The sequence below is a fragment of the Bactrocera dorsalis genome, chromosome 1, assembly GCF_023373825.1.
Source record: "Bactrocera dorsalis isolate Fly_Bdor chromosome 1, ASM2337382v1, whole genome shotgun sequence".
In the NCBI taxonomy this organism is placed as follows: Eukaryota; Metazoa; Arthropoda; class Insecta; order Diptera; family Tephritidae; genus Bactrocera; species Bactrocera dorsalis.
The window spans coordinates 31,068,500-31,095,191 of record NC_064303.1 but is presented as its reverse complement, the minus strand read 5'-3'; the positions used below and the strand labels follow the sequence as shown (position 1 = coordinate 31,095,191).

The 26,692-nt window shown below is 34.9% G+C and overlaps 1 protein-coding gene across 2 annotated transcripts in view; it reads left to right on the top strand.

Moving 5' to 3' along the window:
* LOC105232940 (long-chain fatty acid transport protein 4) overlaps positions 1-24,938 on the top strand; it is a 30,571-nt gene extending 5,633 nt beyond the window's left edge. Inside the window, exons 1-4 of one of the 2 annotated variants that reach the window (XM_011214849.4) lie at positions 2,234-2,677; positions 22,352-22,975; positions 23,032-23,233; positions 23,479-24,938. In XM_011214849.4, the coding sequence (XP_011213151.2) occupies positions 2,559-2,677; positions 22,352-22,975; positions 23,032-23,233; positions 23,479-24,420 (1,887 nt within the window). In that variant the 5' untranslated portion in view covers positions 2,234-2,558 and the 3' untranslated portion in view covers positions 24,421-24,938. Of the gene's footprint in view, positions 1-2,233; positions 2,678-22,351; positions 22,976-23,031; positions 23,234-23,478 lie in introns of those variants that run through there. The other variant, XM_049451213.1, reaches the window with a different exon arrangement.
* The last annotated feature ends 1,754 nt before the right edge of the window (positions 24,939-26,692 follow it).

Sequence of the window (26,692 nt, the reverse complement as noted above, 5' to 3'; positions counted from 1 at the left end):
AAATTGTATTATATCTTAGACTGGGCCAATTTGCAATTGTTCGCACATATATATAGTTGCCTTTAGTGAATAATGGTAACCCAAGACAGTGATAATACAGCACCACCGAAAACTTCATCGTTAAGGATTAAACCTTTTAAATCTTGCATTGTTCTGCACTCATCTCAAATTATAATTGAACTTTTCATCAACACTGATATTAAAAATGTCTTAGCGGTTCCACACGGAACATTGTTCAGGTGCAACAATCACTATAATTCATGTATACACAAATTGCTGTAATTTTACTGATATTTTTCCGCTTCGATAGTACTTCGGAGCGTCCGAGCACTGACTAGATTCGGTAGAGGGCGTTCCTAGCTAACGAACGAGTGGCTGGTCAGTTGTCTCCGAGCACTTAGGGAGTCAGGGCAAGCATTTTCGCGCGACGTGTTTCTGTGAGTGGTGCAAGCTGAAAATGCAGCGTTCGTTAAATTAGGGGTATGCGATTAAATTCTGTGTGAAACTCGTTAAATCTGCGACAGATACGTTTGATATGATCAAGCAGGCCAAATGTTGCTTTAGCAAGAAGTGGTGTGTTTCGGTGGTACCAGGCTTATTTGGAGGACCCGGAAGAGGTCGCTAATGAATGAGCAGATCCAAGTAATAACGATGCTCATTGTCTTTTTTTACATCAAAGGCAACGTCCACTAAGAATTTGTTCCTCCTGGACAAACCGTCAACGCCAAGTTTTAAGAACTTAAAGTTTTATCCTTGCTTTCTGAGATGACAATGCTTAAAAAAAAAAAATATTTCGATATAGCTCAGAAACTGAGAACTATATCATCTTTGGTCGACTAGTAGTGTGTGACTGTGAGTAAGATCAGTAAAATACGCCTCTGTAATATTGTATGTATACAAAAACTAAATGAAAGCCTGAAGAGGACACCTAATCTGTGGAACTACTTACCTAATTTTGACTTCAAGTTGTATATGTATAAAGAGGTAGTAAAAAGAAATCCATTATTTTATCAATAGATGGATAATGGGATCTGTATTTCACGTTGTATAAATGTGATATTTGGACCTGCAGTATCAATAATTGAACCGTCTGAGAGAAGCAATCGCACAGAAGCGTTTGTCGTTAGCCAAAAAGAGAGGGATTGTGTTCCATTGCGACAAAGTCAGACCATACACAACGATAGTGATCCCCCAGAAACTCTGGTTCTTATGTATTCATCATGTAGTCCTGGCGTAAAGTGATTACTATCTCCTCTTGTCTATGGCGAATGATTCGCATAAACGTAACGCTGTTTTTAGTGGTTTGATCATTAGCTATATTTATCTATTGTAATTATGCCTTTTGATTTTTTGATTTGAGCTAATTTTAAACAGAAAAATCTTCCTCTGCTCCAGACACTTTTTTTCAGAAGTCCGTATGGGGATCGGCTACGGGAAAAAGGGAATCCAAAGTTTTTCAAAATTACGCAAATGTACATTATTTTTATAATATGACTATATTATGGAGTAAAACGCCTCCTCTAACACACCAGAAAAAAATCACTCAGAAACACAATTTTTCTATTCTGTAAGTGGATATAACCCCTTAATGCCAAAATTATAGATTTTTATTTACTGGATCTTATATCACTGGCATTAAATTTTCCAACCACTTGTGAATACCACATGTTGTTGAATGCTTGTGAGCGTAACATATTCAATACAGTGGGGAGCACTTCTCTATGCTCCACTGATAATTTCAAAGCAAATATTTATTAATGCAAAATTGAAAAGATCGTTGTGGAGCGAAGTTGTTGAGCGATAAAGAGCAATGCCCAAAAGTAAAGGTCGCTGAGAACTGATTGAGAGAGAGAGAGAGAGGCAGAGAGTGAGAATAACACCAATACCAATACTAACTGTGTTGACTCTTCTTGAATGAAATGGGTTGCTAAATAACGGGGGGTGGAAGACCTCCACAGAGGCTGTGAATGCGTGTTGGAACATTTGGAATTGCGGACCAAGCACGAATACAAGTACAAAAGTGTTAATTATATTGAATAATAGATGTATGGTAACTCTTGGAACACTTTACTTAACATTATCTTTTGTATATTTCTTATTTTTTATATTCATTCACATAATATTTTTATATGTGAGATACTGTCAAGCATAGGAACAAACATAAATGCGAGCGAAGCAATACGTCAGAATTTGTATTATTTTGTGTTCATTACTATGGTCGCGTTTGGTTTCTGTGCGCTTCAGTCGTTGCTGTTACGCCATTGTGCGCGGTTCGCTCGTTCAATCCAAAGGCGGGTGAATATTTTTCGTTGACTTGCGTGTTAGTTAGTCCATCTGGCCACGTATCGTACGAACAACGTATGCCGTAGATGTGCGTTTTGTTCGTGGTGTTAATTAATTTAATTATTCAGACATATTTCGCGTATTGAATTTTCGTTCAAAGTACGCGTCTGAATATTTTCGAAAGTGCGTTCTACAATCACTCTTAGCGTTGTTGGTCTTAACCGGTTAAGAAGTGGTGGAAAACTATTGATTTTGAAAACAAAACAAAAATCGCAATGAATTGGCTTGTTACGGTTGCACCGGCAGTAGCTGTCACGCTGATCGCTGTATTGGTGACGAAAGTCGGCTGGCGCTGGTTTTACATTGCAGCTGTAACATCGAAGCGTGATCTGACGTGAGTTGCACCACTACAATGCCCACTGTTTTCAAACATGTGCACATATTTATTAAAAAAAATTGTTTTTTCTGTTGTGTCTAAAAGTTATAAAGTAGGTATAGACAACAGAAGAAAATTATTTAAATAAAATACATAAACTCATAACAGGTTTATATTTTAGCGGAAGCAATGCCAAAAGGCTTAAACCTTTTTGTTTTTATAAATATGTACACTTTTTATTACACATATTTAACAACAAATAACAGTATTGTGGTTAGTGAAACATAGAAAATTTTTAGTTTTGTTTACTTCTATATTCGGCAATCCCAAAAATATCTTACATTTCTATGCTAGAATACGCAGTCGTAACGTTATTTTTTATTGGGGCTTTAGAAAGCTTTTCATAAGCAGACGAACATACATACATACATACATACATTCGCGTAATTCACATGTTTGGTTTTTATATTTCTTGATCACACTCTCAATCAAATTTCCTCTTCTCGCTTTTTTTTGACCAACTAGTGACATTGAAACCATTTACTCGTACATTTTGTTTGTTATAGATGGTCGAATTTATTAGATATAATCTTTTATAAAACGGCTGCTGCACGTTCAATATATATAGACCGCGCCCCAGGATCTTGATATACATACATATATTGAACGTTTACTATGTCATATTGATGGATCGCGTTCCATATTTGAATATATTTAAATGTTTTGTAATTCAAATCGCATGATCAATATGGACGTTTATATATGTATGTAAATTCGCGATACGACGAAAAAAAGTTTTAGAAATTTTAAAATTGTGCGATTTTTAGTAAAAATGTATTATTTGTTTGTATTTGTATACAATTTTTAACATTTTCTAGGAACTGATGAATTTTTCACTAAGGTTCCTAGCAGTTTTTGCCCCAATCCCTACTTTGAATTTTTTTCTTCGAAGCTAAACCAGTTTTTCTTTGACTTTCTTCCGATATTTGTAGAAACACGAACGAAAAATTAAACAAATAATAAAGGAAACCCATTATTTAATATCTTTCTTTCAAAAACACGATTTATTACTAATAGGCTCGAGAAATATTGAACGCATTGCGAAAAATTGAGTATATCTTTAAAGTCCACGGAATCTTTCTGAAAAATATACATTCGTCTTAAAAATTCCACAATATTTTTGGGCTCATATTTTCCTATTTTTAGTTACTCTCTTTGTTTGCCCATAAACCTTAAATAGTGATTCAATACTCTCCTTAAATTTACCATGTGGTATTAAGAACACTGATTCTTTTGAAGTTCTTAATTCTGGTGAAATTTTAAGGGTTTCCATTCAAACTAGGCTATACTTTATTTTTAATATATTTTCGACTCATTAAGATGTTGGTAAATAACGTAATCCCACAAAGACGTGAAATTTTTAGTAAATCTCCATAATCGGTCTACGGGTTTTGAACACATACAACAAAAAGAGCTCAGATATTATTTTATTTTTTAACCATAGCTTGAATTCTCAACACGTTTCTTAAACATGTATATATGTATGTATGTATATTTTCTGCTTTCATCATGTCTCAATATTGTAGTTTATAGTGTTGATTTCTGCTATAATAACATAATTGCAGCTTCATGTTTATGTAGCAGCATTATATCCACGTTCAAGTTAAAAAAACGCGTTTGCGATTTTTTGAGAAGGCGTTGTATATAATAAAAACAATAAATTTATTATTGTGTTCCATCAGGACAAAGCCAGACTATACACAAGGATAGTGACCCCTCGTAGGTGGTACTCCTGAAATTTTCTCTGCCTATTAGGAAGACTTTTTACAAAAAAAATATATATATATATGTATTTATTATAAATATAAATAAATACAGATAATCATCGAAATTAATCAAAATTTCGATTTTTGTCAAAATGGCAGCTTTCCAAGAAAAGTTATTTTTTTGAAAAGATTTACGATTCGTGTGGCTTAAAACTCGAACTTATTATCAAAAATCTTATTCCTTCAATTATTACCTAACAAATATATCTAAGCAAATCATGTGAAATTTTGAAATCGATCGGTTTATCCATTTCGGAAAAAATTTTCTCATCGACTCTGAAAACGACTTTTCGAAAAAAATGCGCTTAAAGTTTTGGATGTCGATTACACTGAGTTAAAAGAATTTTACAAATCTCGAAAATCATTTGTCGGATCAACTTAAAATTTTGGAAGAATATTCCCAAGTATCTGGTGTGCATTCGATATAGTATGTGTAAATTTTAAGAAGAAAGCAAATGAAAAAGTATACCAAAAAGGCATTAACTTTGCTGTTAGTATATGTGTGTGGCTGCGCAATTGATTTGTCTTCGACCTACATACATCTTTTATTTACATTGGTACGTATGATATACATGTACATATGTATGAACTAATGTGGTGAAGCTGTTGTTGATTTTGCAATTAGCGGTTACGACTAAAAGTGTCACAATGACTGACACCTTGCAACCGAGTCCAAAGAGTCAAAATGTTATGGTTGGTCTTTGCGTGTATTGGCTTTAGATATTTTTGTAAATTCTACTTTTGTAGATACATACATATGTACATACAGCTGCACTTGCCTAACTCAAGTCAAAGAAGGTTTCATTAAAACATACAATTTTACAAAAAGCTGTAGAATATAGATATAGAGGGTGATCCATATCGAGGTTCTATGTTTCTTAAGAAAAAATGCAGAAACTTCAAATTTAATGGGGAATGTTTGAGCTGAATCCAATTCTCGATGACTCATTCGAGCCTGAATCGTAGCAGGATTGTCCACATAGACTTTAGACTTTGCATATACCCACAGGAAAAAGTCTATCGGTGTGATATCACTCGTTCTTGGTGGCCAATCGACCGACTCAAAACGAGAATTTATATTCTCACCGAAGTATTTTCTCAATAAATCCATTGATTGACACGATGTGTGGAAAGTGGCGCGGTCTTGTAGAAACCAAATGTCGCCGAATTCACGAGCTTCAATTACAGGCATAAAATAATCGGTTATCATGGCCCGATAACGGTCGCATTGACGGTTACGTTCTCACTGACGTCATTTTTGAAGAAGTATAGACCGATGATTTCACCGGCCCAAAAACCACACCAAACCGTTTTTTTTTTTTGGGTGGAATTACAGCTTCTGAATCTTTTTAGGTTACTCCTCGTCCCAAATGCGAAAATTTAGCTTGTTTGAACCAGAAACGGGCCTCATTGCCGAACAAAATTTGTATCGAAAACGTCGGATCTTCTTGGAACTTTTCAAGAGTCCATAGAATGGAGCGATGGCGCTTGAGATGGTCGAGCGGCTTTAGTTCTAATACAAGCTATGTATATTGTGTACGTTTTAAATTTAAGATCTCGACGTAAAATGCGCCAAGTCGTTCCATATGTCAGTCCGAGTTGTTGCGAACGGCACCGAAACGACTTTCCACAGTCTTCGTGTGCACTTTCATCTACGGCTGCTATATTTTCTTCATTGCGTGTTTGACGTAGTCTATGATCAATAATGAATACTGGGTCTCAAGATGGGTGATGATCTTTTGAATAGTTGAGCGGAGCGCGCCAAACACATTCTTTACAGAACGTGAATTCTCGTCATGAAGTTGAACTATTTGTAAATGTTGTTCAGGCGTAAGTCTTTTCATGAAAAACAGCTTGACGCGACTTACGCGTGGCTTGTGATAAAAAGGCTATTGAAAAAAGTACCTCTACTTGGATCACCCGATACACAGACGCATATTTATATATTGTATGTATAGATGTCATTAAGATTATATGTATGTATGTATCTGGGATAATTGCTGTGATACTTCATTCTTGCCATATTTTTGCACTTAAAGTTGACTCTCCAGTAAAACGGGTTTTTCAAAGTCTACCATCTAAGTGCTACAATATATACATACTTATGAATGTACATATGTACATAACATGTGTATTCAATTCTAGTATGTTTTATATATTTGTATTTCTATATACTTCCCAAATTCACACCAACAGCTGTTCAAAATTTAATTATTTATAAATATTATTCTATTTACATTTTACTTAATGAATAAACACTGTTATATGTATATATTAATATTTATGTAAATGAGTAATGTTAATAAAGAATTAAGTACTCTTATCTCGAGTCTTTGATGATGTTTTGGATGACACATTGATATTAAAATAAAGAAAGTTGTACTTTGACTCTTTTATACATACATATGCATGCACATATAAACTGTGTTAACAAAAGAGTAGGTACTTACTAGTAGTAGTATGTCAACACGTCATTAATGCATAAGTTGTGTTGATATACATATGTATGTATATATATATATAAATTTTATTGATATACCCAATATGTACATATACTATACATACATATACAAGTATGAGTAATGTTGAGCAATGAAAAATATTTGTAGTCTTTGTTGATGAATGCCTTACTATAAAAATACAATAATTTCATTAATAAATATATGAATATATAGACAGATGATATATCTTCTACTGAAGAACAGAACACAATTTTTTTTATTTCAATAATTAATTCTTAAACTTTGATATAGACGAAAAATAATATATGTATGTATTTTTAAAAACTCTGCCCTGGACGCGCCGTTGAATGCACCACTGCTGGTGGGACGTAGTCGATTTCTTGGTAATAGTCTTAAGCTTCCGAAACATGAAACATAAAAAAAACTTCTAAACTCCTGTTATTTAAAATCAAGTTTTTTTGAAAATTTGACAAGATGGCAGAGATATTTTGACAATGTTTTTTCGGTTAAAATAGACTGTTATGGTATCTTTTAACTGTATTTTAAGGCTTAGTATTAGTAAAAATATTAATTTTGAAAGGGACTACAGCTGATCTCCTTTAAATAAAGATGTGACCACTATATCTATGAACTGGAACCTCTGAAATTAAAAACCAAACTGATTTCGTTAAAGTAATGCCAAATCTAGAAATTAATTGCAGAAATAAGCAATTACATTTTTTTGACAAAATGGCGATTTCTCAAAAAAAAAACGAATTTTGACCAAAATGTTGGTGTTAAATTGTTTATTTGTTAAAATTTGAAACTAGTCGGCTTAGTCGATTTCAAATTTGCTTGTAACTTCGAAAATATTCAACGGATGATATGGTTCTTCTATGTGTATTCTTAAATAGTCGAAAAATTTTTTTGTATTTCTAATCAAACTTAAACTTACTTTTTTATATTTATAATGAACTTTAATGAACCAAATATGTACCACTTTGGTCGACCATTTTTCCGCTAGAGACATTATTCCATCAGTGTAAACTTCTGGTTTCTCAGCGAAAAACTGCGACAAGTAATTTTCACAGACTTCTCTTGATGCCAACTTTACTCCATTAAGGGAGTTCTGCATTAACCGAAACAAATGGTAGTCCGATGGTGCAACGTCAGGGCTATATGGTGGATGCATCAAAACTTCCCAGCCAAGCCCCCACAGTTTTTGCCGAGTTATCAAAGATGTCTGTGGTCTAGCGTTGTCCTGATGGAAGACGAAGCTCTTTCTGTTGAACAGTTCTGGCCATTTTTTTCGATTAATTGCTTCAATCTCTTCAGTTGTTGACAGTAAAATGTGGAATCAATCGTTCGAACAGGCCGAAGCAGCTTATAGTGGATGATTCCTTTCCAATCACACCAAGCACTCAGCATAATTTTTCGAGGCGTCAATCCTGGTTTTGCGACCAGCACCATTATCTTTTTCGCACATTATTGTCGTATTTGATCCACTTTTCATCTCATGTTACCATTAGGTTCAGAAATGCTTCGATTTCATTTAGTTTCAGCAAAGAATCGCAGATGTTAATTCGGTTCATTAAAATTTTCACAGATAATTCATGCGTTACCCAAACATTGAGCTTCCTTTATTAGCCAGCCTTTTTTAAATGGTTCAAGACCGTTTGATAATGAATGTTAAGTTCCTTAGCGATGTCATGGCTGGTTATCTTTTCCGTAATTTGATCGATTTTTTCAACGATAGGTCGACCTGAGCGAGGTGAATCTTTCACATCCAAATTTAAAGAACGGAAGCAAGCGAACCATTTACATTAAGAAAATAAAATAAAAAAATAGAATATTTTAAATTAAATATTATTTTAAATTTTTTCCTTGTGTATTTATTTATACATTTTTTTTATTATTATCTTATATTTTTATTGCATTTTTAATATGAGATTTTATTAATTTTGTTTTGTTGTATGATTATTATTCTTGCTTTCATTTATATTTCGTTTATTATTATTTATTGTTACTTTATTTTTACTTATATATTTATCTATTAATTATCAGTTTTTGATTTGTTTATAATTTCTTTCATTGATTATATGCTTTCTTTCCTTTTTTCTTTGCTTAATAACATGTTTTTATTTTTACTCAATTTAATTGCAAATATAATTTACAAAGTAATCGCTCTGCTGATCAGTTACTTAATCAATCAGTCAAGTAATAGTCTGTTACCTGCTCTGCACGTGTGTAAATGCAGTATTCATGTGTGCATGTATATGTGTGAACTAGCAAGATCAGTTGAGTTAGGCTTTGATTGTTCAACAATAGTCGCATTTACAATAAAAGCGCACTCAACTGATGTGAATGAAATAATAAGTAGGTTTTTAGTATAAGTAAATGCATAAAACGCAACAAATAGTAAAAAAATAAAAAAATGATTTTCTCAATGCAAAATATTTACGCTTTATGCACTTTACAATTGCAATTTTCTGCAAAGATAAATAAAATACTTAAAATAAATATATATTTATGACTATTTATATACTTAAACAAAAGTACATTCATTTTAAAAATAAAAATAAAATATTTATATTGATAAATAAATAAAATTTTCTTGTTTTTTTTGCGAATATACCATAAATTTGTTTGCATGTATGTGCTACTATGAACAAAAAAGAGTAAAACTTTTAAAATTCTTAACTCTCGCCCCTCTTAAAGTAATCCCCCTTGGCACCAAAATACTAGTGCTAACGTTTTTTCCAATCCTCGAAATAGTTGTTAAAGTCAATTTCTGCAATAACCTTGATTTTTGACCTACTTTGACGTGGGTTTTTCGGCTTCGGCTCATCTTTGCCACGATATTCGGTCGATTGATCGTCTGTTTTCAGGTCGTAGGCATAGATCCAAGACTCATCGCCAGAAGTAATAATAAGCTCCATGCTATGCTGGTGGTCGGAAAGCATTGTTTCACAGACGTTAACAAGGCGCTGTTTTTTGAAAGAATTTAGTGATTTAGGAAACAATCGAGTTTTCACTTTTCTCAGACCTAACTGATCTTTCAAAATGGTTTTCTCTGTTTCTTTCGATATTCCAACGATCCCTGTAAGATCTCTGTCTGTTAATCGTCGATTATCAAGCACCAATTCCTTTATTTTGTTGGCATGTTAAACCCAAAATTTACCAGGCTTGTATTTTACCTTCTTGAAAGTTTTTCGCTTGTTTTATAATTGAAAAAAAAAGTTGGTTACAAATGATACACCCTAATATACATGCATACAAAATTGGTTGCACTTTTAAAGTCGATAAAATTACACATCTAAGTCGACCTAGCGCACGTACGACCCTTTGAGGTTCAAGGTAAACGGTACAAAAACAACTATGCTAGCCAACAACGTCAAGCGGTAACTTGCATACAAATTAAAGAAATAAAGTGAAACAAAAACAAAAATAATCAAAATCAATTGAAATGGAATCAACGTAGCCGGTTGGCTAGCCTAAGTGGGACTCAAACTAAAAGTAAAATCGAAGCTTGAATTACATTTGTGGATAAAATCATAAAAATGGCTAAACTTCATAAAAAAGTGTGGATAAGGGGTCGATGACGGGCAATTTGGCTTGTCTCCAATGCTTAGTAATGGCCATACGAACTTAGCTTGTACTAACGCTGGTGCTATTACCTACTTCCTCTATTATCACACATGCATTTAAACTACATATTTATGTCGATGTATGTTTGTATGCATAAGTATTTGTGTTAGTAGTTGTGGAAAAGCACATTTTGTATTAAAAGCGTGTCGCTCAATGACGTTGCAAACTTTGGGTGCCATCGCGCTTCACTTGTCTGCCTCTTAATGAATCAACAAGCAACTATTTTTTTATTTTTTATTTTATTTTTACTGTGCTTTGCTTTGTGACGACGCATGCGTCTGCGCCAGCGAGGTTGTTGGTCGTATTTGTTGTGTAGTACGGAAGTGATGCGTCCATTGACCAGCGTTTAGGCAACCATTTTCGGTTGTTCACGTAGCTGAATGAGAATTTTTTAATTGGCTAGAGGCGCAAATGGCTTTTTAATAAGGGAACTAATGCAACATATACATATATAATGCATATGCATATACATGGAATACATACAACATACACATTTATACATACACACATATATAACGACTATTTGCATATACTTATTTTCATTACTTATTATATTTTTTAAATGCATTTCAAGGCACTTATTAAATTTTGTTGTTTACTGCCTCACACAATACAAATAACACTGTGACACTAATTAGCTGTTTAAGAGGGAAGATTTACGAATATACGTATAATAACTGTACAGTTTTTGGTTAAATTATTTTTTTATTATTTTTTTTTTTTGTTGTTTTCTAATTATCATACATACATATTTGTCAATATGCATCTGCATATAAGCGAAATAGTGAAATAGTTCCTAAAAGTTTTATTTATCGCTCTAAAGTTTTGCACAGGTCTTTTATCCTCAAGAAGCTGCTCATTTGTTTGAACAACCTATATCGGAGTACTATAGCATAAAGCTGTCATATAAACTGATATCAAACTGATCAAGCAAAATCTTCACGAAATTTAGCATGCATTTTCGTCCAAGGCAACGTTCCCTTCGAACTATTATAGCATAGCTGCCTTGTATGGAAAACTTTTCTATTTGACGAGATAACTTTACAAAATTTTTGACGTATTGTTCAGATAGGGCCATTATGGCATATACATAGCTGCCATACAAACTGGACGACCATGATCAAGATAAAATTTTGTTTATACCCTTTCATGTTTTAAGAAACTCGCCTCTGTAGAGTATTAGAGCTTTGGTGCGACAGAAGTTAATGATTTTTTGTGTTTATTTTTATACTCTTGCAGTCCAAATCCAACAAAAACAGTTTAAGCCCCTGGGTACCGAATATAAAGGGTGATTTTTTAAGAGCTTGATAAGTTTTTTAAAAAAAACGCATAAAATTTGCAAAATCTCATCGGTTCTTTATTTGAAACGTTAGATTGGTTCATGACATTTACTTTTTGAAGATAATTTCATTTAAATGTTGACCGCGGCTGCGTCTTAGGTGGTCCATTCGGAAAGTCCAATTTTGGGCAACTTTTTCGAGCATTTCGGCCGGAATAGCCCGAATTTCTTCGGAAATGTTGTCTTCCAAAGCTGGAATAGTTGCTGGCTTATTTCTGTAGACTTTAGACTTGACGTAGCCCCACAAAAAATAGTCTAAAGGCGTTAAATCGCATGATCTTGGTGGCCAACTTACGGGTCCATTTCTTGAGATGAATTGTTGTCCGAAGTTTTCCCTCAAAATGGCCATAGAATCGCGAGCTGTGTGGCATGTAGCGCCATCTTGTTGAAACCACATGTCAACCAAGTTCAGTTCTTCCATTTTTGGCAACAAAAAGTTTGTTAGCATCGAACGATAGCGATCGCCATTCACCGTAACGTTGCGTCCAACAGCATCTTTGAAAAAATACGGTCCAATGATTCCACCAGCGTACAAACCACACCAAACAGTGCATTTTTCGGGATTCATGGGCAGTTCTTGAACGGCTTCTGGTTGCTCTTCACCCCAAATGCGGCAATTTTGCTTATTTACGTAGCCATTCAACCAGAAATGAGCCTCATCGCTGAACAAAATTTGTCGGACGTAAAGCGCGAAACACATTTCGAACCGAACACTGATTTTGGTAATAAAATTCAATGATTTGCAAGCGTTGCTCGTTAGTAAGTCTATTCATGATGAAATGTCAAAGCATACTGAGCATCTTTCTCTTTGACACCATGTCTGAAATCCCACGTGATCTGTCAAATACTAATGCATGAAAATCCTAACCTCAAAAAAATCACCCGTTATGAGCCAATACCTATAGTTGACTTTCTACCGAAAATATTGGTCAATGTGTGAGATATATAATTGAAATTCAGAGAGAATCCTTTCCTGATAGTTGTATGTCTGTGTTCTACAAAAGAACTGAATCGAATCAATACTTCCCTTAGCCCCCATCTACCTAATATATAGCTTATCGAACTTCGAAATAAATACAAAAACAGGTACGAGTTTTCTTCTTATTTATACCTGATTGAATTTTATTTTTAAACTTTTTTTTATTCAAATTTGTATATGTGTGAATACAGATATACATGCTGTCTATATGTACACAAGTATATATGTATGTGTATGAATATATAATTTTTATATTATACAATAAACTTATAACTCCAAGTAATTAAAATTCTAATTGTTTACCGTCGCTTTGAATGCAAAATTCAACATAGAACTGCTACTTAAAATAAACAAAAAATATGACAAAAACAAAAATATAACAAAACTAAAAAAGTAAGTAGTAGTAGAGGAATGCCAAAAGCAAAAGTGAAGTAAAATCACAAAGCTTTGCTGGCTACCGTTCAATGTACCGGACGCCACCACTGACCTACAGAATTGTTTTACGTACAAATTTGGCGCTTGAAGAACATTTTCTGTTTCATTTTCGTTCAACACTTTATTGTCACTTTCAATCATTACATTGCGTACTGTTGGTGATCGCTAGCAAATATATGTGCATATGTATATATGTATGTATATGTGTATATATTAGTATTTACATATTTATATATTCATATATGTAATGGGCGCTGATTAATTAAGCACTATCGGCAATTTAGCTTATATACTCGTATAGTATTTTGAAGTATATACATATTTATATTGATGAATGTAAAATGCGATAAATTGAGGGCAGTATTGAGCGTTCGTTTAAAATTGAGATTTAAAAAAGCAACTCTACAACTCATATGGCTGATTATTAATTGCGAGTTTATTAAATCAATGGCTTGCGTTGGATATGCCGCGCGATGTTTTGCTCCAAGGCCTGAATCGAAGCTGGATCGGTTCCATAAACTGTAGGCATCTCCCCACAGGAAAAGTCTAAAGGTGTGTTATTACACGATCTTGGTGGCCAATCAATCGGCCCAAAACATGATATAATCTGCTCACCGAAGTGTTCTCTCAATAAATCCATTGTTTGTGGCGATCTGTGGGAGGTGGTGCAGTCTAGTTGAAACCAAATGTCGCCGAGATCACGAGCCTCAATAGTCGGTAATGATGGCGCGATAAAAGTCGGAATTGACGGTTACGTTTTCATCGGTATAATTTTTGAATAAATATAGACCGATGATTCACCCGGCCCACAAACCACACCAAACCGTCTTTTTTTGTGGATGAAATGGCAGCTCTTTAATTTCTTCAATTTACTCTTCGTCCCATATGCAGTAATTTTGCTTGTTTACATACCCATTGAGCCATCACTGAACAAAATTTGGTTCGAAAACCATAGAGTGAAGCAATGTCCCTTGGGAAGGTCGGACGGCTTCAGTTTCTGCACAAGGTGTAATTTGTACGCTTAAATTTAAGATCTCGACCTAAAATGCGCCGAATCGACTCTGCACGGTCTTCGTGTATACTCTCAGCTATGGCTGCTATATTTTCTTCACTGCGTGCTGGACATGGCATATTCGGTCGAATATTATCCAATTATGAATGCTGGGTCTTAAGATCGGTGATGGTGTTGCGAATAGTACGCTCAGTAGGCCGATTTTATTGACCATAAGTTGAGCGAAGCGCGCGAAACAGCTTCTTTAGAGAACGTGAGTTTTCGTTATATAGTAAACATATGTTCGGGCATAAATCTTTCCGTGATGAAATGCCGAACAAAAAAAACATGACAGCTTAACACAAAGGCTATTGAAAAAATACCTCTACTTGGATCACCCGTTATATACAAAAAATATCAGCGTTACGAGCTGAGTCGAACTAGCCATGCTTTACTCATTGCAAATATGCGAATTATGCTTCAGTTTTTGTCTGTGTCGAGATTGTCTCTTCAAGAAGTTGCACATTTGTTGGAATCCGCGATATCGGACCTCTATAGCTGCCAAACTGAGCGATCAAAGTCTAGTTCTTTTATGGACTTTATTTTAATTTGTAAAGGGTGGTGCTTCGGTATACCTGTAGTTAACAATGCTTCTTGTTTTTTTATCAATACAAATTTTAATAAAATTATACTATCGTATTTTTGTTGAATTAAAAGCTTTGCTACTAGTTTCCTATTATTCAATTTTTTCTCTCTAAAGAATAATTTTGTATTATTCTCTTAATTTTTGTTAACTTGCATTTTTCGCTTACACTTTAGTTTGCATTGAAAAAAGCGAAAAATATCGACCCAATGCGTTTAAGATTATTTCGACCTTTGAACATACATATTTTACTGTTATACATACATTCACATGCATGTTATTGAGGTTTTCTGTGTCATAAAACTACACTGAGATCTATATTTCTGCCTTAATCGCCATTTTTTTTTTGTATGAAACTGGTTTTTGCGCATTTCGTGCAGCTTTCTTGAAGTATCTAGCTGCTTGACTGTTGATTATGTCGGAGATTGGTGGTTCGGTTATGAAAATCGTCGAAAAGCAGTTTGTTATGCTGCAGCAACCTTGACGAAGTTGAGACGAAACTTCGAGGCGTCTTTTGTTTGAATTTGTTTAAATATTAATACATGTTTAAATAACTATAAATATATATACATACATATATACATGCATATATGTATTTTTTCGTATTTATAAACGCTAAGTGGGTAAATCATAACAGACTTGGTTATACTCATTCTAAATTTTTTTTCATATATTAGCTTTGTATTTATAAATCTTAGTAGGAAGTAAATTTCTACTTAAACAACAAAATAACCTATTATGAAAATTGCATGCAAAGAAGACTTAGAGTGCAAAACCATTTGCAAATAATACATCGATATTTTCTTTAAATTCAATTACAATTGCTTGCGGTAATTAGAGAAATAATATGTGGTTTGCTGCTTTATAGGCAATTCCAGATATATTTTCAAGTGATTGACTAAGTGCATCTTCGTTGTATTTGTCATGTGTTTACATAAAAATAAGGAAAGGCGGTAAATTCGGTTGCACTGAAGTTATACCCTTCCCAAATAAAAAAAAGTGTGCAACAAGAAATCGATTTTGATCGTTCAGTTTGTATGACAGCTATGTATATGCTCCAGTAGTTCGATCTGCACAATTAGTTGTGAGATTTTAGCGTTACTTAGGACAATAATCTACCCTAAATTTCGTCAAGAAAAATTATCAAATAAAAAAATTTTCTATACAAGTGCTTTATTTTTATACCTTGTACGTTCAAATTTTTTTCCAAATCGGCTCGAAAACGTCGGTTCTGCTTGATACAGCGAAGCGATGTCGCTTGGAAAGGTCGAGCGGCTTCAGTTTTTGTACAAACTGTGTTTTGTACGCTTTCAATTTTGAGTCTTGACGTAAAATGCGCTTAGTCGTTCGATACGTCAGTACCTCTATTTGGATCACCCGTTAATTTTTGAGTATGAGCGGCGCTAAAAACAAAGACTCCCCACTGCTGTAGTGATTCCGGTTTTTTCCGTGATTGAAACTTAAAAATAAAAAAATCCTCCATTCACTAGAAGATATTCTCCGTACAATGGTGATAAAAAAATTTACAAAATGGTGATGTTTTTTTTTTAATTTCAAAAAACAAAATTACCCTGTATTTTCAAAAGTTTGGTCAATTATGTACAAAAGGTTCGAATAAAATTACTCAATCCATATATAAGAAATAAATTTGCAAAAAACTCTTTTTTTTTACCTTGAAACCTTAACTGAGCGGCCACCCGTTAAAGGGCTTTAACTCAAAAACTAACTGAGTTATTGGGTTGAAATTGTAGTATGTTATTTTTAAAGATATAAACTATCGAAAATCGATTTTTTCAAAACCAGTTTGATACGACAGTTATATACTTTAGTTATCCGATCGAAAATTCTATGTTACCTTGGATAATAACCTACGTCAAATTACGTAGAGATATTTATTCCAATAAAAAAGGATTGCATACAAGAACTTAAATTTGACGAACAGTTCGGATAGCTGATCAGATTTAAACAATTTTTTGGAGAAACTAGCGTTTCCAAATAAAAACTATTTAATACAAGAACTTGATTTACATTGGTCAGTTTGTATGACAATTTTTTACTTTAGAAGTCCGTTCTGAACAATATATTCGGAGATTGTAATATTGTTCATGCCAAATTTCGTTAGTATATCTTGTAAAATAAAATAAAAGTTTTCCACACAATAACTTTATTTTCATCGGTCGATTGATGATCCGATATCGTCACTTCCGACAAATGAACAGCTTCTTGGGGAGAAATGGACCTGTGTAGAGTTTCAGATCGATGGATAACAAAAACTGAGAGACTTTGAAGAAGTTGGGCAAACTTATATACCCTGTTCGGGGTATAAAAATATATATACCTATACATATCTACATAAGGTATATAAGTTTTAGATGACATGCACACACTTGCATATTAAATTTCAACAATTCGCATAAATATTATACATACCTCTATAATACCCACAGTCATATAATTCTATAACCACAATATCAATCCATGAATCCATTAGTGTACCGGTAGTTGATTTGATTACTTGTTACGCTGAACTACAAGTTTCCATTTTTTTTATTTTTTCTTTACCGGTAGACCGGAAAAATTATTGAATTAGCATTTTATATATGAGTTCCATATTATGCAATGACGTGTGGTTTATTGCAGCAATATACAATATATATATGGGAATTTATAGCTTTATTGATGTATTTACACGTTCAAACATATTGCTGTTGAGTTCGCTGAGTAAACGGTATATTGCAAAGTAACGAATACTCGTACTCACGATGTTCAATAAAAGTCAACTGATGGATCATAATATTAGTTATAAGGAAGATACTTAACCGATGCACTTAAAAGCCTGTGTCTCACTGGTTATGTTTGTTCTAAAAAACATTGAATTTAATAATAGTGGCGCCGCCTATGTAGATTTAGGTCAATAGCATTATAAACCCTGTTTTTCAGTTTTTCGTGAAAATATTGACATTCTTTTATGTGCCTGCACAATCTCATATGTACTATGTTAGTTGTGCATCAAGTACCATTAAAGACTTGTCATTTTATTTATATTATAGAGGTCTTAAATCGAGACGTGCTTAAAGGAAATTATCAAGATAGCACTAGAGCGATTTCCATGCTGCTATCCAGAGTCCACGAGTATTTGTCAAGATAGCACTAGAGCGATTTCCATGCTTCTATCCAGAGTCCACTAACAATTGTCTGCTGAAGATATGACACAACGTCAGTTTGGCAAACTGATGATGTTATTAAATCTTACACATCAAGGCTTTTTGGCTTTCTACTATATATACTACAAAAGTTTATGATATTTTTTAATTAAAAAAACTACAACGCTGATGAGCCAATAAGGAAGGAACTTGTCTTTTTGTTGTAGACTGAGAATATACTCGTATGAAAGTTATTTGTCTTCTCACAGTCTACTCTTGGCCCTGACTTATGTTTTTCTTCTTTACTGGCGTAGACAACGCTTATGCGGTTCTAGCAGGGTAAACAACAGCACGCCAGTGGTATCTTCTTTTCGCTATTTGGCGCCAACTCGAGTTACCAAGTGCAGTCAGGTCCTTCTCCATCCAACAAAGGGAAGCTCTTCCTCTGCTTCCACCGGCGGACACTGAATCGAAAACCTTCAAAGCTGGAGTATTCCAATCGGATAACATGACCTAGTCAGCGCAGCCGCTGTCTCTTGATTCGCTGAACTATGTCATGTTTCCATCGTCTGTGGTACTCTCTGTTGACAATGCGCAAATAACCAATAATATTCTGCAAATCCTTACTCGAACACCCTTAAGATCAACTCATCCGATGATGTCAACGCCTATGCCTCTGCAGCGTATAACAGAACGGGGTTGGTGAGTGACTTGTAGAATTTACCTATTTGTTATACACTGGAGCCCGTTTCGTAGATACATACATAGTTATTTATTTCGTTAATTAGGGCTAAGTGCATCTTAAGTGTATTTACCCGACCAAAAAGTCATTTTTTTGTGCTTTAATTTTCCATCTCCTCAGTAACAGTAAAAATAACAGTAATAAAATTTTGTACTATATGAAGTATACTTAAACATTTTTAAGTTCCTTTACATCCGACCTATGTCTATTTTTAATAGATTTTTTATGGCTTTCTGCACTCATTAACGAAAGCAATTTATTTATATTTTAAACATTCACTTTCAATGGCGGCAGTCATTGACCTACAAGTATATGACACATATTCATGTAATTTATGTATGTAGGTACATTCGCTTTTATATACATATGTAAGTACACAAATACATATTTATTTATAAGGCGCATAAGCCGCCGATTAAAACTGTAGATATAATCAGAAAGCGTTACACATTAACCACTTAAAGATTTATATGTTTATATGAAGGTATGTATACTGTGTGTATGCCGCCGTTAGGTGAATGTACTTGTGAATGACTACTTATCTAAAGTAAATACGAAATTATTGAGTTCGAAATGCATTGCCCTGCAATAAGTCATGTAAGTATTATAATAATGTCTGTAATAAAGTCGTAAAAATATTAAATGGTTTCATTGAAATAAATTATATATTGCACATGCTTATGGTGAATTATGGGTTCACACTTGAGCCACAAAGCTATCTCTCGTCAAGCAATATCGCATATGATACCGACTGTGAAAAACCTCTTGGTGTACTACTGTGGGCAAAAAATAGTAAGACTTTTTATACTCTCGCAACAAAGTTGCTAAGGAGAGTATTATAGTTTTGTTCACATAACGGTTGTTTGTGAGTCCTAAAACTAAAAGAGTCAGATATAGGGTTATATATACCAAAGTTGTAACTTGAGTAAAAATTGAGATATCATGATGAAACTTGGTACACGTATTTCTTGGCTCCATAAGAAGGTTAAGTTCGAAGATGGGCAAAATCGGCCCACTGCCACGCCCACAAAATGGCGGAAACCGAAAACCTATAAAGTGTCATAACTAAGCCATAAATAAAGATATTAAAGTGAAATTTGGCACAAAGGATCGCATTAGGGAGGGGCATATTTGGATCTAATTTTTTTGGAAAAGTGGGCGTGGCCCCGCCCCCTACTAAGTTTTTTGTACATATCTCGGAAACTACTATAGCTATGTCAACCAAACTCTATAGAGTCGTTTCCTTCAGGCATTTCCATATACAGTTCAAAAATGGATAATAACCACGCCCACCTCCCATACAAAGGTTATGTTGAAAATCACTAAAAGTGCGTTAACCGACTAACAAAAAACGTCAGAAACACTAAATTTTACGGAAGAAATGGCAGAAGGAAGCTGCACCCAGGCTTTTTTTTTAAATTGAAAATGGGCGTGGCGTCGCCCACTTATGGACCAAAAACCATATCTCAGGAACTACTCGACCGATTTCATGGAAATTCGGTATATAATATTTTCTTAATACCCTGATGATATGTTCGAAATATGGGTGAAATCGGTTCACAATTGCTACACAATGCACAATTTGCTATTCCATCTGATGCCTTCTCTGTATAATATATACATTAGGAACCAATGATGATAGCGGAATAAAACTTTACACAAATACGGTATTTGAGCTGAGGTATCCCTTGTGGAAAAATTGTCGTGATCGGACTATAACTTTTCAAGGTCCCTGATATCGAACACGAAGAACTCAGTGCCTAACCTAACCTAACCTAATTTTTCATCGAAAATATCGGTAAATCTCTCAGAATTTAATTCTAATTAATTTTACAGCAAAATAAAAAATATGTAAATGACGGATAATGAAATCTCGATTATCACTTTATCATGCGAGAGTATAAAATGTTCGGTGACACCCGAACTTAGCCCTTCCTTACTTATTAATTTAAATTTCGTGCTGAAACCCATTCGTCGAAATGTTGTTTTTCTAGGTTGGTACGACAGATCACAATCATTAGGGTAGTGTACATAAAGTGCATTCAACAAAGAAGTTCCATTAAATTTTGTGTGGGGATTTAAATTTCTGGTGCCAAAACGATCAGAATGTTGGAAAAGGCCTTTGGTGATAAAAAAAAAACATAGTTTCAAGTATTTGACGATAATCTTAGGTCCTTGTACGTATTTGTAGGCGGCATTGATTGTAATAATCATCTTTTATTGGCTTTTCAGCTATTTTAGTGGGGCCATAAGAAAGGATAGTCACTACATGAACCTTTTTTAATTGGTTTCCACTCCATGATTCAAATTCGATGTGCATGCCGCTGAGGCTGGTGGATTCTGGTACGCCTGTCACTTAAAAACATATTATCTATTGGGTTTGGCCTCGGTTTTTGATATTAGTGTAGTAGTAGTTTTTTTGTTAAATTTTGGCCAAACACTCAAGAAATATCATTGAGAAAGCACCGTATTCACCTGATTTAGTTCCATGTGACTTCTGGATATGCTTCTAACTCAAAGAACCGCTTCGGGAAAACCGTTTTGAGTTAATTGAAGACATCAAAACAAATTCGACGCGAGAGCTGAGGTCGACTGACATAAAAAGCTGCTGTAAACACACTGTTTGACAGATCGCGCTAATTTTTGGCATCATAATTAAATTTACCTGTCTTCCCTATCATAATATCTGAATTCATGACACCTACTTCTTTTTTTGATCGGCTTCAATTCTGATTCCGACAACTATCAGATTCCATAACACTCCTGAACAATAATAGTTTTATCAGCTCCTTTCATGTTCACAGACTGGAGCATCGGAGCACCATATAGAAAAAACATAAGTTAGGCGTATAATTCATTCAGGGGTATTTTTTAAAGTTTTGTAAAACAATAGATGAACTCCCGTGTAGTTGTTTCCTTAGCTTTTCTTAACTGCAAACAAATATTTACAACCCTTAACGATAAGATTATCCCATAGGTAATTTGAGTAAATGTATTTACGAAGTCTTTTTAGCATGCACTTCACTTGGGTCAACACGGTTCAAAGTGCAATGATCGTACCAGCAACAAAGGGTATAAAACTCAGAAAGTAAGCAAATAGCAAATGATCGCGTCAAAGCGTTGCATAGGTGTTTGTGACTTTTAAATGCTAATCAGAAAATAAAATTCAGTTAGTTGTGCGCTTAGCAAAATCGTACGATTAAACTATTAAAGTATATTTTTTTTGGGATTCGGTAATTGCTTATCTACGAAGTTTTGTTCTGCTATGAATTAGGAGTTCGCAAAAAATTGTGGAAGAATTTATGATCTTTGAATTTGACGACACGTTTGTTTTTGTTATGCTAATCTACTTGAATATCTTAATATAAATTAAAAAATAAGAACTAACTATTTTTAGCACTTGATTTTTGAACTAATTTTATCTCATAAAATCGTATGAAAAATAGAAAAAACTTTGCCCTCGAACTCTATTTTACGCACGCACTTTCGTTTCCTTTCATTTCAGCGCACTCTGGGCTTACATTAAGCTGCTGCGTCTAACCAAAAGATATGAACGTGAAAATCTCACCATCGCCGACATATTCCAAATGCAAGTCAAACAGAATCCAAATAAATATGCGATAATCAGCGAGACACAACAATGGACCTTTCGTCAATTGGATGAATTTTCAAATCGCGTTGCGAACCTCTTTCATGCACAAGGCTTTCGCAAGGGTGACGTGGTCGGCTTGCTATTAGAGAATCGCGCTGAATTCGTCGGCATTTGGTTGGGTTTGTCGAAAATCGGCGTTATCACACCATTGATCAACACCAATCAGCGTGGCCCATCACTTTTACACAGCATTACTGTGGCGCACTGTAAATCCTTGATTTTCGGTGAAGGTTTCAAAGATGCCGTAGAAGATGTACGTAATGATATACCCGCTGATGTGCCGCTATATCAATTCAATAATGAAGCAAATGGGGAGGTAATCGCAACGGCGCGTGATATGACTACATTGCTGGAAACGGTAGAGAGACGTAAAGTAGCGACCACAGCGGATCGCGCCAATCATCATGATCGTCTGGTCTATATCTATACGTCGGGTACGACTGGATTGCCTAAGGCGGCGGTGATCTCACACGCGCGGTAAGTTTAAAAAGGGTTTGTGGCTTGTAACTCTCAATTACTCATAAACGTTTCAGCTATCTTTTCATTGCGGCTGGCATTAACTATACCATGGGTTTCCGTCAGGACGATATCTTCTATACACCACTACCACTCTATCATACTGCCGGCGGCATTATGAGTATGGGTCAGTCTGTTCTATTTGGTTCTACCGTAGCGATACGCAAGAAGTTCTCCGCCTCCGGCTACTTTGCTGATTGTGTCAAATTCCAGGCTACCGTAAGTAGTAACGCCTTCTATTAAGCACTTGAAGTTTTCGGCAGGCTCCATACTCTGCAAATATTTCATATCATCTAACTTTATTAATTGAACGCTAAGTAATTCTGCTTTAACTCATGGAGAATTGCTTGACCTTCTCCTAACTACACTCATCCATACGTTCATCCATCCATTCCATTTAAGTAATGGCACATATTGGTCGTTTATTCCATAATAAAATCCACACTTTTTCCCCTTATCCACAGGTCGGTCAATACATTGGCGAGATGGCACGTTATATACTCGCTACCCCAGCATCCCCCAACGATCGCGCCCATCAAGTGCGTCTCATTTTCGGCAATGGTTTGCGGCCGCAAATCTGGCCACAATTCGTCGAACGTTTCAATATACCCAAAGTAGGTGAATTCTATGGCGCTACGGAGGGTAATGCAAATATTATGAATAATGATAGCACAGTCGGTGCGATTGGTTTCGTCTCACGTATACTGCCGAAAGTATATCCCATCTCAATACTGCGTGCCGATCCTGATACCGGTGAGCCAATACGCGGCACCGACGGCCTCTGTCAACTATGTGAACCCAACGAACCTGGCGTATTTATTGGTAAAATTGTTAAAGGTAATTCAGCACGTGAATTTCTCGGTTATGTGGATGAGAAAGCTTCGGCAAAGAAAATCGTACACGACGTATTTCACAAAGGAGATATGGCTTTCCTCTCCGGTGATCTTTTGGTTGCGGATGAACGCGGTTATTTGTTCTTTAAAGATCGTACCGGCGATACATTCCGCTGGAAGGGTGAAAATGTGTCGACTAGCGAGGTGGAGGCGCAGGTTAGCAATGTTGCAGGTTATAAGGATACTGTTGTTTACGGCGTAACCATACCACATACCGAGGGACGAGCTGGCATGGCTGCTATTTATGATCCTAACAACGAAGTGAATTTGGAGGTGTTCGCCGAGAAATTGGCGAAGGTTTTGCCTACGTATGCGCGTCCACAATTTCTACGTTTCCTCACCAAAATCGATATGACCGGCACATTTAAGTTGCGCAAAGTGGACTTGCAAAAGGAGGGTTTCGATCCTACTACCATTAAAGATACAATTTACTATCAGACGCCGAAAGGCCGCTATGAAATGCTGACACCGGAGATTTATGAAAAAATCAATGCTCACGAATTGCGTTTTTAAGCGCATTTAATCACTGTTGAACGCGTCGCCTCTTTTGTGAGGTTATGTTTGCCTGTTTTCTAGAGTTTAAGCATTTTCTATTAAAATAAAAAAACTTTGTTACGTTAGTTTTTAGTACACTCTTTGTTCACACAAAGTTTGTCAACTAAAGATCAACTATACTTTTTTTATTACTTCGTACAATCATATGTAAAAATTGTTATCTTGCTGTTAGAATTAGTTGGTAGAATAATAACATTATGTAGTATAACACTTGTAAATATAAATTGTTTACACTAGGTTCGACGAATTTCTATCGATTAAACGATAATTGTTTGATAAGAAACTATTACAGCTTAAGTTTATTCTAGCTGAATTCCTTTAAAATACTATATAAGACGGTTGAGGTTTACGTACCTAAAGCTGTTAAAGACTTTAAATACATAATATATATATATATATATACATATTTCTAGTACGCACAAACCGATTTGGAAAATAAAATGAGATTAAAGTTTCAATAAATTTTTTAATTTTAATTTATTTTCATTATTGCATTAATAATCATCGAAATGCCAAAGTTTCTGTTCAAAAAACTCAACTATCTACTTAGCAGCATTCCTAAAGGTTATTTATTTCAGTAGTTTAAATTTTTTCTGTGTGTTGGACTGAGTTAAATGCTTATTGAGTTCTAAGAGTTGTTCAGGGACGCAAAATTGTTGATATTGGTTATTTATTTCGTATTAGAAATACTGGATTAAGTATAACCTGACATTAATAATCTTAATTTTATATGTAAAAACTGGAAAGCTGTATGACTTCCCTCTTGATTTACTAGCCATAATGAACTGATTTGGCTGAATATAAGTAAAGAAGATATTATGAAACCATATCTATGATATAATTTGGGGAATAAAGTATATTTATTTTGGTTAGCAGAAGAGGATAACACCGAATCAAAGACCTAATACGTGGTCACAATATAGTTTCGGGTTATGAAAACAAATTTTTACACATAATTTCTTCAATTAAAGAGGATATACTCTATTAAATACCATCATGAATGAACTTATTAGAACTTATAATTGTAGACTGAGAAATGAAGGAGTCAAAATTTTGGAAGATGCCGGAAGGAATTATACCGAACTACCCACCTATTTATCTACTTTAAAGTCATCCTGAGCAGTTTGAAAACAAGCCCTCACAAAGGGGAGGAATCGATTGATATCAAAAAGGATTTCAGTATTAGTATTCGTTATCCACACACACAAAGCCGCAGAGAGAAAACCTGGCATGGAGTTGATTGTAATGAGTCTACAAAATATCGTTTCAGACCACTGGACCCCATTGAGAACTACGAGTCCGGGAGGGTTTTTCTCCGATCTTCCACCTCTCTTGGTCACTGCACACTCATTCATACTTCGTTGCTGTATAGTACAGCCTTTTAGTATTTTTACTTGGAAAGTTTTCCGAGAGTTTTGAAATTAGGGAATTTTATAGATTTTGGTATGCTCTTGCCAAATTTCAGCTTTGCCACCTCGTATGTTTGCTGCTCGCGCCGCCATATTGAAAAAATGGCGCCCAAAAGCAGTTTTTTGATAATAACTCCTTTCCGGCTCATTTTACAGGAAAAACGTATTATACAAATTAAAAGTAGAGGAAATTTCCTACAATTTATGTCTGAACCTTTTCTTTCCTAAAATCAATAGTTTCGGCGTACGAGCACCGTAAAGTGTAATTCAATACACGTTTCGGCAGAAATACTCATTTCCACACCACCATAAGGTAGAGAAATCGGTGCATTTTTTTATCGTGGTATCCCCAGTAGGTCTAATCCACATCAGACTCACTATTTAAATATTTAGGTCAATTTCCCGCGCTTCATTCTTCTTGGCGGACCAGGTGTTGGGGTTTCATCGTCTTCAATACCGATCGAACTATCGAAGACGGAAGTTTCTTCGGCACCATCGACGATAGGATCATCAGTTTCATCGTGGTCCTCTTCGTTCTCGATTTCATCGTTTATTTGCTCGAGAATAGTGTCCGTTTCTTCTTTTTCAATGTCGTCTTGTGACGGAAGTGGCGAATTATCGCAAGAACCACCACAGTTCGTGCACACAACGGAGCACTTTAGTCCTGCTTTTCTGCATCGGCAAGCTTTTTGATAAGTTTCAGTAAGCTTTCCAGAGCAGTGGGATCGAATGTAGTAACAGGAATGAGCCCGTTCTTGGCTTTTTTCCATCCCCATTGTTCTGCATTTTTTTCGTTTCCATACCAATGCCTAATTTGGTGA